The 19,469-nt window shown below is 39.6% G+C and overlaps 1 protein-coding gene across 1 annotated transcript in view; it reads right to left on the bottom strand.

The window, feature by feature from the left end:
* The window catches only part of LOC126131610 (heat shock 70 kDa protein 12A-like), a 231,551-nt gene that overhangs the window by 19,789 nt on the left and 192,293 nt on the right, over positions 1-19,469 (bottom strand). Inside the window, exon 12 of the mRNA XM_049915174.1 lies at positions 15,077-15,252. Within this exon, the coding sequence (XP_049771131.1) occupies positions 15,077-15,252 (176 nt within the window). The remainder of the gene's footprint in view (positions 1-15,076; positions 15,253-19,469) is intronic.

Genomic DNA, 19,469 nt, shown 5'->3' with positions numbered 1-19,469 from the left:
TTCTCACAAATTCTAAGTTCACCTGTGATGAGAGAAGAAGTTGAAATTAAACTTTGTGAAAACTTAAACAGAGACACCAGCTATGCAGTTAGCAATGCACAGAATTGTGCACTTGACAAGAAAAAAACACATAGGAATACTACTCACATTTCACTGCCCGACATGATGGATAGTGCTGCAAGCAATGCTAGATAGAGAGTGTTAGCAAAATCTATGGACAGAAAGAGCACCATCCTTGGAAGCACTATTATGACAATATCCAGCCAATCTGATGCCATCCTGTGGGTATAAAAGAGGGAAACTTGCTGGTTCAAGACAGTCAGTTTTAGTCCCTGATGAAGGTGACAGAGGGCATCATCAAAAGATTGGAATTTTATCTGAATTTGACACAGCAAGGGAATCGAGAAACTTTTATACAAGGACTTTGTCTTGAAAAACGTCATAGCCATCATGTGTGCATCATTACCAATAACATCAGGAATCTCTCCCAGTTAAAATTCTTCACAAAAATAGCTTACGTCATACTGCTGCCATTTACTTGGTCCTTTTCTCCTATTAACAATGGTCGGTAGAAGTTGGAAATTGTCATTGTTGGAACAACTGCCAACTTATGTGATCTAACAGTAAGATTACACATTGCCTGCCTCCATGTTAAATAGACATTCAAAACGCCACCCCTCCCCTACTCATTGACTAATTGAGTAATACCTCCATATAACTCATTTCATAATCATTACAATAAATTAGCTCCACATTTCAACAAAAACATCTCTATAATGCACTTTCATGAAATCCTGTATGATGTGGCTGCATTGTCAGGACAGAATTAAGACGATGCAAAGTCGTTTCACCACACCTCCAGCCCACTCAACAATTGAGATCACTTTGGTGGTCATTCCTCTTTTGCCAGCATTCTACATAGTAAAGGGCTAGTTATTGTGCCAACACAATACTGTTGACAGTATTGCTACATTCTTCATAAATCTGATTAAAATCATCAGTAAAATATTTGTTAAGTGTTCAGCATACAGATGTCTAAATTCTGGAGGAAACTAATCTGCAGGAATAATACAAAATTCACAAGTAAATATGTGATGTTTTATTAATTAAAATTTATCAAATTCTTATATTTCTGTTGCTAAGTTGAGATTTGATGCCCTGCTTGTGAGAGATATATGTGAAATGACTGGGCTGATAAACTCATTCAAACCCAAATAAATTACCATTGGAGAGGCAGTAATAATTTTTCCTTCATACTTAATTTTTCTTTTACACATGTAGCAGGACGGGCAGCAGACATGTATGTTTGCTATATATATATATTTTTTTGCTTTAATTCATACACGTCATCACGAGACACTTCCTATATTTTATTGCGTCTATTACAATAGTATGAGTTTATGGTTGGGAACAGAGAATTTCCATCATTCAGTATAAATGGCAACATATACAATTACAATATGGCACATCACTGCCATATCACTCTGAATAAATGCTAAGACATAATGAAAATTAACCGTTAGTTGGTCAGCCAATGCAGAGAAAGAAAGCAGAACATCTTCCATTTCCAGTATTAATTAATCTCTGTTTGCTTGTGACTGCTCTGTAGAAGTTGGTGAAATATGTACTGATACGTTAAAATCAGATTTGGTAACTTTAATTAAGCCCACCTACACTTGGACTTGGAATGATGCTTTAAACAGCTTTCCGACTTTTTTTAGATAAAGTGATTCTGACTGAGATTAATATCCACAAGTCTAAGCTCATGAATTTTGGAAACAAAGTGAATTATAGCTAAATGAAAGCCAGAAAGAAATAAAGCACCAAATACTTTATCAAAATTCTATGTGCAACCTGCTAAACAGCTTATTGTTTTGAGTGTGCTTCAGTAAATAACACAAAATTCAATATAATGCTCTGGTTTTGAGTCATTTAGTGTTGAAATTAGCCAATCACATCATGGTATACACAAATTCAAGAAGTAGCCTGCCAGAGGTGGCATTCCCAAATGTGTTCTTCAATTGGTTTCCGCAAACTGAGCAAATATGGCTTTTGCTCACCTGCCTTAAATTTATCATTTCGAAAAAGGCATATTTTAACTGATAGTGAGCATTCCAATAAGTGGTAACTCATGGACCCACAGATGTCTGTGCATTTCTGCCTTTCTTAACAGTTATTTCTCTGCACAACCTGCCATGCAACAACCTTACAAGCTTTGCAGGCTGTTGCTAACCACCTTTATTTATGACTTGAACAGTATGATAGACTGGTTCCTGTTTTCTTTCCTAAATTCAATTAAGCATTTTGGTTCAGCTAAGAGCTGGATTTACTGTTAAAGTGATGACACACGTAACAATATGTGATCAAATTTTGTGTCTTGTAGCTGTGTTTTCACACAGGCTTGTTCATGCAAGTGATAGGCTTACATCTACATCTACATCTACATCCATACTCCGCAAGCCACCTGACGGTGTGTGGCGGAGGGTACCTTCAGTACCTCTATCGGTTCTCCCTTCTATTCCAGTCTCGTATTGTTCGTGGAAAGAAGGATTGTCGGTATGCCTCTGTGTGGGCTCTAATCTCTCTGATTTTATCCTCATGGTCTCTTCGCGAGATACACGTAGGAGGGAGCAATATACTGCTTGACTCTTCGGTGAAGGTATGTTCTCGAAACTTTGACAAAAGCCCGTACCGAGCTACTGAGCGTCTCTCCTGCAGAGTCTTCCACTGGAGTTTATCTATCATCTCTGTAACGCTTTCGCGACTACTAAATGATCCTGTAACGAAGCGCGCTGCTCTCCGTTGGATCTTCTCTATGTCTTGTATCAACCCTATCTGGTACGGATCCCACACTGCTGAGCAGTATTCAAGCAGTGGGCGAACAAGCATACTGTAACCTACTTCCTTTGTTTTCGGATTGCATTTCCTTAGGATTCTTCCAATGAATCTCAGTCTGGCATCTGCTTTACCGACAATCAACATTATATGATCATTCCATTTTAAATCACTCCTAATGCGTACTCCCAGATAATTTATGGTATTAACTGCTTCCAGTTGCTGACCTGCTATTTTGTAGCTAAATGATAAAGGATCTATCTTTCTGTGTATTCGCAGCACATTACACTTGTCTACATTGAGATTCAGTTGCCATTCCCTGCACCATGCGTCAATTTGCTGCAGATCCTCCTGCATTTCAGTACAATTTTCCATTGTTACAACCTCTCGATACACCACAGCATCATCTGCAAAAAGCCTCAGTGAACTTCCGATGTCATCCCCCAGGTCATTTATGTATATTGTGAATAGCAACGGTCCTATGACACTCCCCTGCGGCACACCTGAAATTACTCTTACTTCGGAAGACTTCTCTCCATTGAGAATAACATGCTGCGTCCTGTTATCTAGGAACTCCTCAATCCAATCACACAATTGGTCTGATAGTCCATATGCTCTTACTTTGTTCAATAAACGACTGTGGGGAACTGTATCGAACGCCTTGCGGAAGTCAAGAAACACGGCATCTACCTGTGAACCCGTGTCTATGGCCCTCTGAGTCTCGTGGACGAATAGCGCGAGCTGGGTTTCACATGACCGTCTTTTTCGACACCCATGCTGATTCCTACAGAGTAGATTTCTAGTCTCCAGAAAAGTCATTATACTCGAACACAATACGTGTTCCAAAATTCTACAACTGATCGACGTTAGAGATATAGGTCTATAGTTCTGCACATCTGTTCGACGTCCCTTCTTGAAAACGGGGATGACCTGTGCCCTTTCCAATCCTTTGGAATGCTACGCTCTTCTAGAGACCTACGGTACACCGCTGCAAGAAGGGGGGCAAGTTCCTTCGCGTACTCTGTGTAAAATTGAACTGGTATCCCATCAGGTCCAGAGGCCTTTCCTCTTTTGAGCGATTTTAATTGTTTCTCTATCCCTCTGTCGTCTATTTCGATATCTACCATTTTGTCATCTGTGCGACAATCTAGAGAAGGAACTACAGTGCAATCTTCCTCTGTGAAACAACTTTGGAAAAAGACATTTAGTATTTCGGCCTTTAGTCTGTCATCCTCTGTTTCAGTACCATTTTGGTCACAGAGTGTCTGGACATTTTGTTTTGATCCACCTACCGCTTTGACATAAGACCAAAATTTCTTAGGATTTTTTGCCAAGTCAGTACATAGAACTTTACTTTCGAATTCATTGAACGCCTCTCGCATAGCTCTCTTCACACTACATTTCGCTTCGCGTAATTTTTGTTTGTCTGCAAGGCTTTGGCTATGTTTATGTTTGCTGTGAAGTTCCCTTTGCTTCCGCAGCAGTTTTCTAACTCGGTTGTTGAACCACGGCGGCTCTTTTCCATCTCTTACGATCTTGCTTGGCACATACTCATCCAACGCATATTGTACGATGGTTTTGAACTTTGTCCACTGATCCTCAACACTATCAGTACTTGAGACAAAACTTTTGTGTTGAGCCAACAGGTACTCTGAAATCTGCTTTTTGTCACTTTTTCTAAACAGAAAAATCTTCCTACCCTTTTTAATATTCCTATTTACGGCTGAAATCATCGATGCCGTAACCGCTTTATGATCACTGATTCCCTGTTCTGCGTTAACTTTTTCAAATAGTTCGGGTCTTTTTGTCACCAGAAGGTCTAATATGTTATCGCCACGAGTCGGTTCTCTGTTTAACTGCTCAAGGTAGTTTTCAGATAAAGCACTTAAAAAAATTTCACTGGATTCTTTGTCCCTGCCACCCGTTATGAACATCTGAGTCTCCCAGTTTATATCCGGCAAATTAAAATCTCCACCCAGAACTATAACATGGTGGGGAAATCTACTCGAAATATTTTCCAAATTATCCTTCAGGTGCTCAGCCACAACAGCTGCTGAGCCAGGGGGCCTATAGAGACATCCAATTACCATGTCTGATCCTGCTTTAACCGCGACCTTCACCCAAATCATTTCACATTTCGGATCTCCGTCAATTTCCTTTGATACTATTGCACTTCTTACCGCTATAAACATGCCTCCCCCTTCACTGTTCAGCCTGTCTCTGCGGTATACATTCCAATCTGAGTTTAGGATTTTGTTACTGTTTACGTCTGGTTTCAGCCAACTTTCTGTCCCTAGTACTATATGGGCGTTGTGATCGTTTATTAATGAGAGCAGTTCTGGGACCTTTCTATAGACGCTCCTGCAGTTTACTATTAGCACATTAATATCATTATTCCCTGTTACATTTTGCCTACTCCTATCTTGCCGCGTCTCAGGAGGCGTCTTGTCGGGCCTAGGGAGGGGATTCTCTAACCTAAAAAAACCCCATGTGCACTCCACATGTACTCCGCTACCCTTGTAGCCGCTTCCGGCGTGTAGTGCACGCCTGACCTATTCAGGGGGACCCTACATTTCTCCACCCGATAGCGGAGGTCAAGAAATTTGCACCCCAGATCTCCGCAGAATCGTCTGAGCCTCTCGTTTAAGCCTTCCACTCGGCTCCAAACCAGAGGACCGCGATCGGTTCTGGGAACGATGCTACAAATAGTTAGCTCTGATTCCACCCCGTGAGCGAGGCTTTCCGCCTTCACCAATTCCGCCAACCGCCTGTACGAACTGAGGATGACCTCTGAACCCAGACGGCAGGAGTCATTGGTGCCGACATGAGCAACAATTTGCAGTCGGGTGCACCCAGTGCTCTCTATCGCCGCCGGTAGGGCCTCCTCCACATCTCGGATGAGACCCCCCGGCAAGCAGACAGAGTGAACACTGGCCTTCTTCCCCGACCTTCCCGCTATTTCCCTAAGGGGCTCCATCACCCGCCTAACGTTGGAGCTCCCAATAACTAATAAACCCCTCCCCCCGTGTGCCTGCTCGGACCTTGCTGAAGGAGCAGCCACATGTCCCCTCACAGGCAGAGTGGGCGATGCCACACGGCCAGCCTCCACATTGACCTTCCGCCTCGTGCGCCGCGAATGCCGCTGAACCCGCCACTCCCCTTGGGGAGAGGGTGGCCCAACCGCGCCCGGTACCCGCGAAGATGTCTCGACAGCAGGGACAGTGGGTGAAGCATGTAACACCTGGGGTGTACCTTGCGATGCACCAGACTCCCCACTGCCGCTACACTCCGAGGCAGCAGCCTGAAGATGGCTGACCGCGGCCATCAACACGCTCAGCTGTTCGCGAACAGTGGCCAGCTCCTCCTGCGTCCGTACACAGCAGTCACACATCCTATCCATCCTAAGGAAACAATTTACTGAAGAGAGTTAATCAACCTTTATCTAGACTGCTAATTCACTAAAGGCGGCTGCTTATTCACTAAACTGTGGTTGCTAGCCACTTCTTGTAGAAAACAATGAAAATAGCACTACCTGTCTCTGAACTGTATTGAAAACAAACTCTAGCACTACTGGCACTATGGTTGACTACAGGGACTCTCTCCACATGGTGAGAAAGATATCAGTGGTGTGTGACTTTCTGAATTCAAACATAGCACATGTCAGTACAAGTCAGTACAAGTCAGTACTTCCAGCATTCATCGTCTTCAATTTCTAACTGCTGCCAACCTCAGTGATTTAACAGATGGCACTAACATGATGAAGTCATGTTATATGCATCAACTGAGGAATAAATAATGCAATTCACATGTTTAAACATTAATTCCTTTGTGATGGGCTTTTACAAAATTTGTTATTTTCATATGTAACTTATACCACAGTTTATGAGGCAACTGTATGTCTGAATGGTCACCACTGAAAGACAAACACAGCAATGTTCTCCTGACACAGCTGAGCACCACACAGTGCCTATCTTCTTTCTCCATTTCCTGCACTCCCTTAAGGCTGAACCTTCTCCTAGCAGTAACAAGTTAAGGACTACCTGTTTTTGTAAATGTGTCATTTAAAGTGCAAAGAAAGCATTTCAACAAATTGTTTTTCTTTTTACAGAATTTATACCTATCAAAATGTAATTGTGGATTCACGGTTAAAGAGAGAAACTTTGAGGGAAGGAAGATGTGGTAATTCAACTAATACATCTACTATTGAAGAAGAAAAGGATACACAAACTGGTATTCCTTCCAAATATAATGTTAAAGAAGATTTGTACCATACACAAAGAAATCTGATGAAAGCTATTTGAAATCTAGATTCACATGTATTGGCAAGTCAGATGCTCTTGTTGCTGTGTGTGTTTTGTGTCAAACAAAACTTGTGAACAGTTATTTGATCCCAGCCAAACTTCATGGGCACTAAGAAACAAATCATGCTGATCACAAGGGGAAAAGATATTCAATTTTTTAAAACATAATGCAACTCAACAGAAAAGTCTAAACATCAAACAATTACTTTTTCAAAAACTGAAAATGTGACCAAAGCATCTTACCATGTAAGTTACTGTGCTGCACTTAATGAAGAAGCTCCTTCAGTTGGAGAAAACCTTATTAAGACATGTGTAGAAGACCTATTACCATTGGATTTTACAGTGAGAATGCACAGAAAACAGATGAATACACAAAAGTTGCAGGACTAGCTCAACTACTGGTATTTGTCCGCTACATATCTGATAGAAGTATTGTGGATGATTTATTCATGAGTGCATATTTACATGAAAAAACAACAAGAGAAGATATATTCTACTATGTTAATGCTTAATAAAAGAAGTGTTCTGATATTTGCACATATGGTGCTACAAACATGTTGCAAAAAAACAAGGGAGCTTTATCACTTATACTGCAGTCAGCTACAAGAGTGACCAGCAGCCACTGTACTTTGCATAAGCAAACTCTAGTAACACAAAACATGCCCACAGATTTAAAATATGTTATGGATGAAGTGGTCAAAATGGTAAACTATGTAAGATCTCAACCACTGCACTACAGATTGTTTAAAATTTTGTGTGATGAAATGGGAAGTGAACACAACACACTTTTAGTACATACAGAAGTACAGGGTGTTTCAAAAATGACCGGTATATTTGAAACGGCAATAAAAACTAAACGAGCAGTGATAGAAACACACTGTTTGTTGCTATATGCTTGGGACAACAGTACATTTTCAGGCAGACAAACTTTCGAAATTACAGTAGTTACAATTTTCAACAACAGATGGCGCTGCGGTCTGGAAAACTCTATAGTACGATATTTTCCACATATCCACCATGCGTAGCAATAATATGGCATAGTCTCTGAATGAAATTACCCGAAACCTTTGACAACGTGTCTGGCAGAATGGCTTCACATGCAGATGAGATGTACTGCTTCAGCTGTTCAATTGTTTCTGGATTCTGGCGGTACACCTGGTCTTTCAAGTGTCCCCACAGAAAGAAGTCACAGGGGTTCATGTCTGGCGAATAGGGAGGCCAATCCACGCCACCTGCTGTATGTTTCGGATAGCCCAAAGCAATCACACGATCATCGAAATATTCATTCAGGAAATTAAAGACGTCGGCCGTGCAATGTGGCCGGGCACCATCTTGCATAAACCACGAGGTGTTCGCAGTGTCGTCTAAGGCAGTTTGTACCGCCACAAATTCACGAAGAATGTCCAGATAGCGTGATGCAGTAATCGTTTCGGATCTGAAAAATGGGCCAATGATTCCTTTGGAAGAAATGGCGGCCCAGACCAGTACTTTTTGAGGATGCAGGGACGATGGGACTGCAACATGGGGCTTTTCGGTTCCCCATATGTGCCAGTTCTGTTTATTGACGAAGCCAACCAGGTAAAAATAAGCTTCGTCAGTAAACCAAATGCTGCCCACATGCATATCGCAGTCATCAATCCTGTGCACTATATCGTTAGCGAATGTCTCTCGTGCAGCAATGGTAGCGGCGCTGAGGGGTTGCCGCGTTTGAATTTTGTATGGATAGAGGTGTAAACTCTGGCGCATGAGACGATACGTGGACGTTGGCGTCATTTCGACCGCAGCTGCAACACGGCGAACGGAAACCCGAGGCCGCTGTTGGATCACCTGCTGCACTAGCTGCGCATTGCCCTCTGTGGTTGCGTACGCGGTCGCCCTACCTTTCCAGCACGTTCATCCGTCACGTTCCCAGTCCGTTGAAATTTTTCAAACAGATCCTTTATTGTATCGCTTTTCGGTCCTTTGGTTACATTAAACCTCCATTGAAAACTTCGTCTTGTTGCAACAACACTGTGTGCTAGGCGGTGGAATTCCAACACCAGAAAAATCCTCTGTTCTAAGGAATAAACCATGTTGTCTACAGCACACTTGCACGTTGTGAACAGCACACGCTTACAGCAGAAAGACGACGTACAGAATGGCGCACCCACAGACTGCGTTGTCTTCTATATCTTTCACATCACTTGCAGCGCCATCTGTTGTTGAAAATTGTAACTACTGTAATTTCGAAAGTTTGTCCGCCTGAAAAGTACTGTTGTCCCAAGCATATTGCAACAAACGGTGTATTTCTATCGCTGCTCATTTAGTTTTTATTGCCGTTTCAAATATACCGGTCATTTTTGAAACACTCTGTAAGATGGCTATCCAAAGGAAAAGCACTAGTGAGACCTTATGGACTTTGTACTGTGTTATTTGCTTTCTTTAATGTGCTAAATAACTCAGTATAATATTTTACTAAAGTTTTAATAAATCCTCTGTGGTTGATAAAACTCACATATCTGGCAGAGATTTTTACAAAGTGTAAGCGATACAGATGGCCGTACCGTAGGTGCAACCACAATGGAGGGGTATCTGTTGAGAGGCCAGACAAACGTGTGGTTCCTGAAGAGGGGCAGCAGCCTTTTCAGTAGTTGCAGGGGCAACAGTCTGGATGATTGACTGATCTGGCCTTGTAACATTAACCAAAACGGCCTTGCTGTGCTGGTACCGCGAATGGCTGAAAGCAAGGGGAAACTACAGCCGTAATCTTTCCCGAGGGCATGCAGCTTTACTGTATGATTAAATGATGATGGCATCCTCTTGGGTAAAATATTCTGGAGGTAAAATAGTCTCCCATTCGGATCTCCGGGCAGGGAATACTCAGGAGCACATCGTTATCAGGAGAAAGAAAACTGGCGTTCTACGGATTGGAGCTTGGAATGTCAGATCCCTTAATCGGGCAGATATGTTAGAAAATTTAAAAAGGGAAATGGATAGGTTAAAGTTAGATATAGTGGGAATTAGTGAAGTTCGGTGGCAGGAGGGACAAGACTTTTGGTCAGGTGAATACAGGGTTATAAATACAAAATCAAATAGGGGTAATGCAGGAGTAGGTTTAATAATGAATAAAAAAATAGGAGTGCGGCTAAGCTACTACAAACAGCATAGTGAGTGCATTATTGTGGTCAAGATAGACACAAAGCCCATGCCTACTACAGTAGTACGAGTTTATATGCCAACTAGCTCTGCAGATGATGAAGAAATTGATGAAATGTATGATGAGATAAAAGAAATTATTCAGCTAGTCAAGGGAGACAAAAATTTAATAGTCATGGGTGACTGGAATTCGTCAGTAGGAAAAGGGAGAGAAGGAAACGTAGAAGGTGAATATGGATTGGGGCTAAGAAATGAAAGAGGAAGCCGCCTAGTAGAATTTTGCACACGTCATAACTTAATCATAGCTAACACTTGGTTCAAGAACATAAAGGAAGGTTGTCCACATGGAAGAAGCCTGGAGATACTAAAAGGTACCAGATAGATTATATAATGGTAAGACAGAGATTTAGGAACCAGGTCTTAAATTGTAAGACATTTCCATGGGTAGATGTGGACTCTGACCACAATCTGTTGGTTATGAACTGTAGATTAAAACCAAAGAAACTACAAAAAGGTACTAATTTAAGGAGATGGGACCTGGATAAACTGACTAAACCAGAGGTTGTACAGAGTTTCAGGGAGAGCATAAGGGAACAATTGACAGGAATGGGGGAAAGAAATACAGTAGAAGAAGAATGTGTAGCTCTGAGGGATGAAGTAGTGAAGGCAGCAGAGGATCAAGTAGGTAAAAAGATGAGGGCTAATAGAAATCCTTGGGTAACAGAAGAAATATTGAATTTAATTGATGAAAGGAGAAAGTATAAAAATGCATTAAATGAAGCAGGCAAAAAGGAATACAAACGTCTCAAAAATGAGATCGACAGGAAGTGCAAAATGGCTAAGCAGGGATGGCTAGAGGACAAATGTAAGGATGTAGAGGCTTATCTCCCTAGGGGTAAGCTAGATACTGCTTACAGGAAAATTAAAGAGACCTTTGGAGAGAAGAGAACCACTTGTATGAATATCAAAAGCTCAGATGGAAACCCAGTTCTAAGCAAAGAAGGGAAGACAGAAAGGTGGAAGGAGTATATAGAGGGTCTATACAAGGGTGATGTACATGAGGACAATATTATGGAAATGGAAGAGCATGTAGATGAAGACGAAATGGGAGATAAGATACTGCGTGAAGAGTTTGACAGAGCACTGAAAGACCTAAGTCGAAACAAGGCCCCAGGAGTAGACAACATTCCATTAGAACTACTGACAGCCCTGGGAGAGGCAGTCCTGACAAAACTCTAGCATCTGGTGAGCAAGATGTGTGAGACAGGCGAAATACCCTCAGACTTCACGAACAATATAATAATTCCAATCCCAAAGAAAGCAGGTGTTGACAGATGTGAAAATTACCGAACTATCAGTTTAATACGTCACAGCTGCAAAATACTAACATGAATTCTTTACAGACGAATGGAAAAACTGGTAGAAGCGGACATCGGGGAAGATCAGTTTGGATTCCGTAGAAATGTTGAAACACATGACGCAATACTAACCTTACGACTTATCTTAGAAGAAAGATTAAGAAAAGGCAAACCTACATTTCTAACATTTGTAGACTTAGAGAAAGCTTTTGACAATGTTAACTGGAATACTCTCTTTCAAACTCTGAAGGTGGCAGGGGTAAAATACATGGAGCAAAAGGCTATTTACAATTTGTGGAGAAACCAGATGCCAGTTATAAGAGTCAAGGGGCATGAAAGGGAAGCAGTGGTTGGGAAGGGAGTGAGACAGGGTTGTAGCCTCTCCCCGATGTTATTGAATCTGTGTATTGAGCAAGCAGTAAAGGAAACAAAGAAAAATTTGGAGTAGGTATTAAAATTCATGGAGAAGAAATAAAAACTGTGAGGTTTGCCGATGACATTGTAATTCTGTCAGAGACAGCAAAGGACTTGGAAGAACAGTTGAACAGAATGGATAGTGTCTTGAAAGGAGGATATAAGATGAACATCAACAAAAGCAAAACGAGGATAATGGAATGTAGTCAAATTAAATCGGGTGATGCTGAGGGAATTAGATTAGGAAATGAGACACTTAAAGTAGTAAAGGAGTTTTGCTATTTAGGATATAAAATGTAGACTGGCAATGGCAAGGAAATCATTTATGAAGAAGAGAAATTTGTTAACATTGAGTATAGATTTAAGTGTTAGGAATTCGTTTCTGAAAGTATTTGTATGAAGTGTAGCCATGTATGGAAGCGAAACATGGACAATAAATAGTTTGGACAAGAAGAGAATAGAAGCTATTGAAATGTGGTGCTACAGAAGAATGCTGAAGATTAGATGGGTAGATCACATAACTAATGAGGAGGTATTAAATAGAATTGGGGAGAAGAGGAGTTTGTGGCACAACTTTACAAAAAGAAGGGACCGGTTGGTAGGACATGTTTTGAGGCATCAAGGGATCACAAATTTAGCATTGGAGGGCAGCGTGGAGGGTAAAAATCGTAGAGGGAGACCAAGAGATGAATACACTAAGCAGATTCAGAAGGATGTAGGTTGCAGTAAGTACTGGGAGATGAAGAAGCTTGCACAGGATAGAGTAGCATGGAGAGCTGCATCAAACCAGCCTCAGGACTGAAGACCACAACAACAACAACTTAAATTTGTCATTACAAGGAAAGAGTATTACAATTCTTAACACAAGAGACACAACTGCATCTTTTGAGAGAAAATTGAAATTATGGCTTTCTCCAGAAAATTTGCTTTCCTGCTTTATGTGAAAATTTTAAAATATATGAAGAGCATTTACATGACCTGGAAAAAATTCTTTTGCAATATTTTCTTAGGATTAATGATGATAATTCCTGGGTTAAAAATTCATTTTCCATAATAACTATGCCAGCAGGCTTAAGTACAAGAGATTATGAAAAATAATTGACTTAGTAAGTGACTCTGATTTAAAGCAAAAGCATGAAGATCAGCCATAATGTAATTTCTGGGTGAATTTATCAGAAGAATAACTAAGTTTACTAAAACAATGTATTATTGTTTTACTTCTGTTTACCACTAAATATTTATGTGAAGCAAGATTTTCTTATTTTACTGCAATGAAAACAAAGTTCAGGAATAGGCCTGACTCTGCACGATGTATTAGAATTCAACTTTCTACTGTTGTACATGATATCAAGAATATTTGCAATTTAAGGACCCAAAATCACTGGAGCCACCATGGTCTCACTGCTATTATTTATGATTTAAAACTGAAGTAATCACTTACTAGAACATTTTTTGCATTTTTTAAAAATGTTGTTAATTTCATTAACCTTCAAAATAATCAAGCTGTTTTATCGAAGTACCATGTTCCACAAAATGTTCCATCAGAGGCTAACTTTGGGAACCTCTGTGTTTGCCTCTTATTTTATGTACTATATGCATGTACACTTTGCCCACTTCAGTCCAGAGATAAAGACAGTTGGCACAGTGCTTACCAGTGTACCATCTCTGACCACTCTCTGACATCTCCCACTCCTTCTTATCCTCACTGCAGGTGGATCTCCTTCTTTCTAGGGTCCAAGTGACCTGCCTTTCCTTTTTAACCTTTCCCAACCTATCCCTCTCTTCTCCCCAATGAAAGAACTATCAGTTCCAAAAAGTTTTTTTAATGTCTTATTAGCAAAACTACACTTTTTGCCTCCTGAATGTAAGTAGTGGATATGAAGTCTGTTTCATAATTCTCACAAAGGCAATTCATAGATAGGCAACATCCCCCCAGACCTAGCCTGTATATAGATTTCTCATTCCATATCTCCACACACCCCCAACCCTCCCACCACCCCCAAGAACCATGTAAAAAGAAGTGCCCCTTTCATCACCCAGTGCCACCCAGACTGGAACAACTGACTCACATCCTTTGTCAGAGCTTTGATTTACTATCATCATGCCCTGAAATGGAGGAAATTCTGCCAAAAATCCTTCCCATCCCTCCTAAAGTGGTGTTCCATTGTGCAACTTCCACAAAATCCTAGTCCACTTCTATGCCATTCCCAGTCTCAACCTGTTGGCAGAGGAATCATATCCCTGTGGAAGATCTAGGTGCAAGACCTGTCCAATCCACCACCCAACACTTCCTATTCCAGTTCTGTCACAGGCTTATCCTACCCCATCAACAGCTGGGCCACCTATGAAAGCAGCCATGTCTTATACCAGCACTGCAGGAATCATTGCACAACTTTTTATATTGTTATGACCACCAACTAGTTGTCTATCAGGGTGAATGGTCACCACCAAACTGTGGCCAAGAGCAAAGTGGTCCATGCTGTGGAAGGACATACAGCTGAATATAACATGTTCAGTTTCAATGGTTGCTTCATAGCCAGGCCCATCTGGATCCTCTCCTCTGCCACCAGCTTTTAAATAAACTATGTGGATGTGGATAGGAGTCATCCTTACAAGTGCTGCCACAATATAATACATCCACAGTCCACCAGACAGCACTCTTCTCTCTCCCCTTTCATACCCTGCTATCCCCCTCTATTCTCTGCCCCACTTTGGATTACTGCTTTTGCTCAAGGCATTGCTGCATTCTGGCCTGAGTGGTGAGAGATAGTGACATGTGAACATGCTGTGTGCTTGCTTGTGTGAATGTGCATGCGTTTTCTTTTCTGAAAAAGGCTTTGGCTGAAAGCTAAATGTTTAACAGTCTTTTCGGTGCACCTGTCTGCAACTGAATGTGTCATTATTTATAGTGCATTTTCATATTATTTTTTTCTAATTTATTAAATGTATAAATTATATTGCCTCAGAAGTATGTGGAGACAGAGAATATTCTTTTTATCTTTACTCTTAAATAGTACTAACAAAATTATTTACCTTTGCATCTTCTGAGTCTACACAATAAATGTTAATTACTGCTGAAGACTGGTCAGATTTAGCTGGAGTATAGCGTCGAACAACTGCTTCTCCAACGTTGAGGGGCTGCTCTGCTTCAACAAATTTGTCCAGTACATCAGCACACCAACGGACTCCGTCCTTCTCAATGAGTTTTTCTGTAAGAAAAAGTAGTTACATTTAAGAAAATGAAAATCACAGCTCTATTTATTATTAAATAAGGACCAGGCATATTACAATTATTGCAAAATTGTTATTAATGATTATATTCTGTACAGAACAATTACAAAATAATATGCTACAGCTGGCAGGTGAGGCCAAGCGGTTCTAGGTGCTTCAGTCTGGAACCGCTCAACCGCTACAGTTGCGGGTTTGAATCCTGCCTCGGGCGTGGATGTGTGAGATGTCCTTAGGTTAGTTAGGTTTAAGTAGTTCTAAGTTCTAGGGGACTGATGACCTCAGATGTTAAGCCCCATAGCGCTCAGAGCCACTTGAACCATTTAATATGCTACAACTATTTTTGAACAAAATAAAAGCATACACGGATTTGTAATGAGTCAGTAAGAAACTTCCTCAGAGATATCATTAACAAAATACCTGGGGGCATTTTTGGATCTTCCCACATATGGGCAGTGAGCTGGGTTCACAGCTGTGTTTTTTAATGTATGGAAAATTTCTATTTCTTCCTATTTTTTTAGCAAGCACTTACCCAAAGCTATTTCATTGCAAATGAAAATTAAGTTTAATATTCCATAACAGTTTCCAAATAAATACATTTTCTGAGCTGGTTAGTATCATCATAAAATTCCGTTTAGTATTTCACAACATGTGTGAAGGAATCAGCTACTAATGTTCAAATGGGTTAAAAAGTATTTCTTATACTGTTGTTCATATGAATGTGAGGAACTGATCCCTCAAAATGATTTGTGGAGTAACGAGTATAAATTTTAGTGTGCAGTTGACTGAATGTGCTCAGTCAGCCTAACATAATTTTTGTGGCTTGCAGCAAGCAGCTTATGTAACAATCTTCTCAAACAGTAGAAAAATAACAGTGATTCACAGGTTCCAGAAATAAATATTGTTGGTGTTTTACTACAGATGATGTGCCTTGCTGTTTAAAATTCACAAATGTCCAGACAAACAAAATGTAAATTGGATCAATACATTGAAAGATTGCTCAAAACCTCAGCATGTCTCATTTTGTTGACTCTAAATCAAATTGTTGTATATCAGGTCCAATAAATATGTGAGCCAATGCAGCTGAAGTAAAAGGGGTGTTTGACCAGGAAAATGTACAGTTTTTGATAACCAATTATCGTGCAGAGGACACCACAGTTCTAGTAATATGAGTACATAAGGAAAAATTATAGCAATTGGTAAATACTGTCACAAACTGGTTTTTCAGTGCCACATCATCACAACTTGAGAGAATGATCGTGTGTAAACAAAGAAATTGAAAGTGCAAGCAAAATATTTACAGGCAGTTTGAAAATGTAACATTTGTGAACAGAAGCAATTTGGGAAAAAGGTTCAACACAACACATGGTTTTCATCTAAACAGACTTGTGAAAAAGTTATAGTAACAAAAATTTTAGATGTAGTAAATAAAATCTCAAATGTGCAGTGTGGTGGTGCAGGAGTCATACCTCTCATGGCTGAGAAATGTGTGTTACCTGCAGACTCAAATGGGAAATCTGCTGTCAGCAAAGCTACAACCCTCCAAGACAAATGTGAGATTTTTTTAACCCAAGTGAATGCCTGCAAGAAACTCACAGAACAGCACAGTAATTGTGGAAGACCAAACACCAGCAATACTATCATCAGGACAGTAGCAGCTACAGCAGCAACAACAACAACAGTAGCAGTAGCAGAACAAGCAACAACTGGAGCAGCAGTACAGCACAGCTTAATGTTGTCAAACAATCAAAAGTAATGGCAAATGACATACATAAAAAATGTAACCAATAAGATGAAAGCCAGATGGAGCATTATAAGGAAGGAAACTGCAGCAGAACACACAAATTTCCATAATATTAACTGCCTAATAGGGAAGTCAGCTGTTATAACTGAACCTACAAAAATTACAAATTCGTTTAATTCCTACTTTACACAGATAGCTGAATATCTTATAAATCAAAATTTACAGTGTATGCCCAGAAATCAATCCAGATGGGCTATAAATAATAAATATATTTTTCTATACCCCAGAAATGAAAACAAAATCTTTCTATAATCAAAGAACTGAAACCCAAATTCTCTGTTGGTACTGACAATATACCTGACTAAAACTTGAAAAAATATGCTCCTCTCATAGCCAGGCCACTTGGTGACATCTGCAACTGGTTTCTATCAGAAGGGGTGTTCCCAGAAAAATTGATGACAGTAGAAGAAAAACCTCTGTTCAAAAAAGGAATAAGCATCAAACTACAGGCCTATTTCACTACAATCTGGTTTTTCCAAAATAATTGAAAACTCTATTACAAAAGACTAATCAGTTTCATAGAAACAAATAATCACATCTCAAATACACAATAGATTCTGAAAATCTAAATCTACTGAGACTGCTATTTTTGCGTTCCTAAATGAAGCCTTAAAAACAATGGACAGCAAAGAGCATATCTCAGCCATATTTCTCGACCTCTCTAAAGTATTCAATGTCATCAGTCACAACATCTTGCTTGAGAAACTTGAATCTGTAGGTATTAGGGCCCAGCTTATGAATGGATCAAATCATATCTCAAAAATAGATAGCAAGTAGTTGAGATTGCTGTCCAAGAAGGGAACAAGATAAAGTCCTACAGCTCAGAAAAGCAGAGCATTAAGTGCGGTGTACCCAAGGCTCCGTTCTAGTACCAATTCTGTTTCTACTCTTTGAAAATGATTTGGAACTGAGCAGTCCATGCCATAATTACACAAAATTGCAAATGACACAAATGTGATAGTAAAAGGAAGGACCAGAGAAGATTTACTGCATGAGGTTAAAAAGTGTACCACCCACATTACAGACTGGTTTTCTGGAAACAATTTAATAATGAACACAGAAAAAACAGTTACAATTCACCTACACACAGTGCAAAATAAATACCCACTAACACCAGACATAGAGTTGTTTACCAGTACCCTTGAAAATGTAAGCTCTACAAAATTTCCAGGAATATAGCTCCTAGAAGATCTAAGATGGATCCAGCATACAAATACATTACAAATAAATTGAATACCATTTTTTACACAATTAAAATTCTTTCTGGTTGCACATCAAAAGAGACACTAAAAATGTATACTTCACCCAGGCGGAATTGTTATTGCGATATGGCATAATCTGTATGGGAAATTCATCTGCCAGCAAAAGTTGTTTTATTTGCCAAAAGAGAATTGTAAGAGCCATAGAAAATGCTGCCACAAGAAGCTCATGCAAGACATTACTTAAGAAACTTCACATCCTTCTACTAGCATGTCTACATATCTTAAGGGTAATAATATTTGTTAGGAAAATCTTAGAAAATCACACAATGTGTGAGCTACAGGATTAATAAAATTACAATTACAAAACTACTTAGCAGTTCAAACTGCAGAAACAGGCCATCATAATGATGAGAAAGTCACAAAAGGCTCCACTGCATTTAAAAAATGGGGTGTTCTGACATCCAAGTGAAATTTTTTTTGAAACTACACTTTTTTTTATAAAGAAAAACATTGAGCAATATGCAGCAAACAGCTCCAAATATTATCACCAAACCAAATACAGAAGTTGCTTGTACCTTGACAAAAAGTACAAAGTTATGACCCAAACCATTATGTTTAAACTGCCAAAAGAGTTCAAAAACATAAACGAACTATATAAATTTTTAAAGTATATTTAATAAACATAGTTTTCACTCATTTAAGGAGTTAATGCAATAAAAATTATAACAAATAAATAATCAGGGTGACCAACAACAAAGTAGCCAAAAATTATGTACTGCGTTTGTAGGTAACTCATAACCTATCTAATTTCTAAATTATTCAGTGTAATCTAAAAATCAAGATGTATTACTAGAGGTGTCTTGTGATTCATTTCCTTTGTTTGAATCAGATTCCTTCTATTCATTTAATAAATTCAGTGATAGATAGTTTACATATGGCTGTATCACAAATTTCTTATGAATATCCTGTTTCTCTCTCTCTCTTTTCTTTCTTTCTTTTTTTTTTTTTCATTATACTTACTTTACATACCTCTGCTATAAATAATCCATACATGTGTGTATTATGATAACATCCATAGAAACAAATTTGTCCATGGGTGACTGAATAAATAAATAAAACTTGATACAGAATAATCAACTTTTAGTAAACAGTAAAATAACTATCATCCTAAAGTTTCACAGTGCCTCCAAAC

The sequence above is a fragment of the Schistocerca cancellata genome, chromosome 1 (assembly GCF_023864275.1).
Source record: "Schistocerca cancellata isolate TAMUIC-IGC-003103 chromosome 1, iqSchCanc2.1, whole genome shotgun sequence".
NCBI lineage: Eukaryota > Metazoa > Arthropoda > Insecta > Orthoptera > Acrididae > Schistocerca > Schistocerca cancellata.
This window is presented reverse-complemented; position numbering and strand designations above follow the sequence as displayed.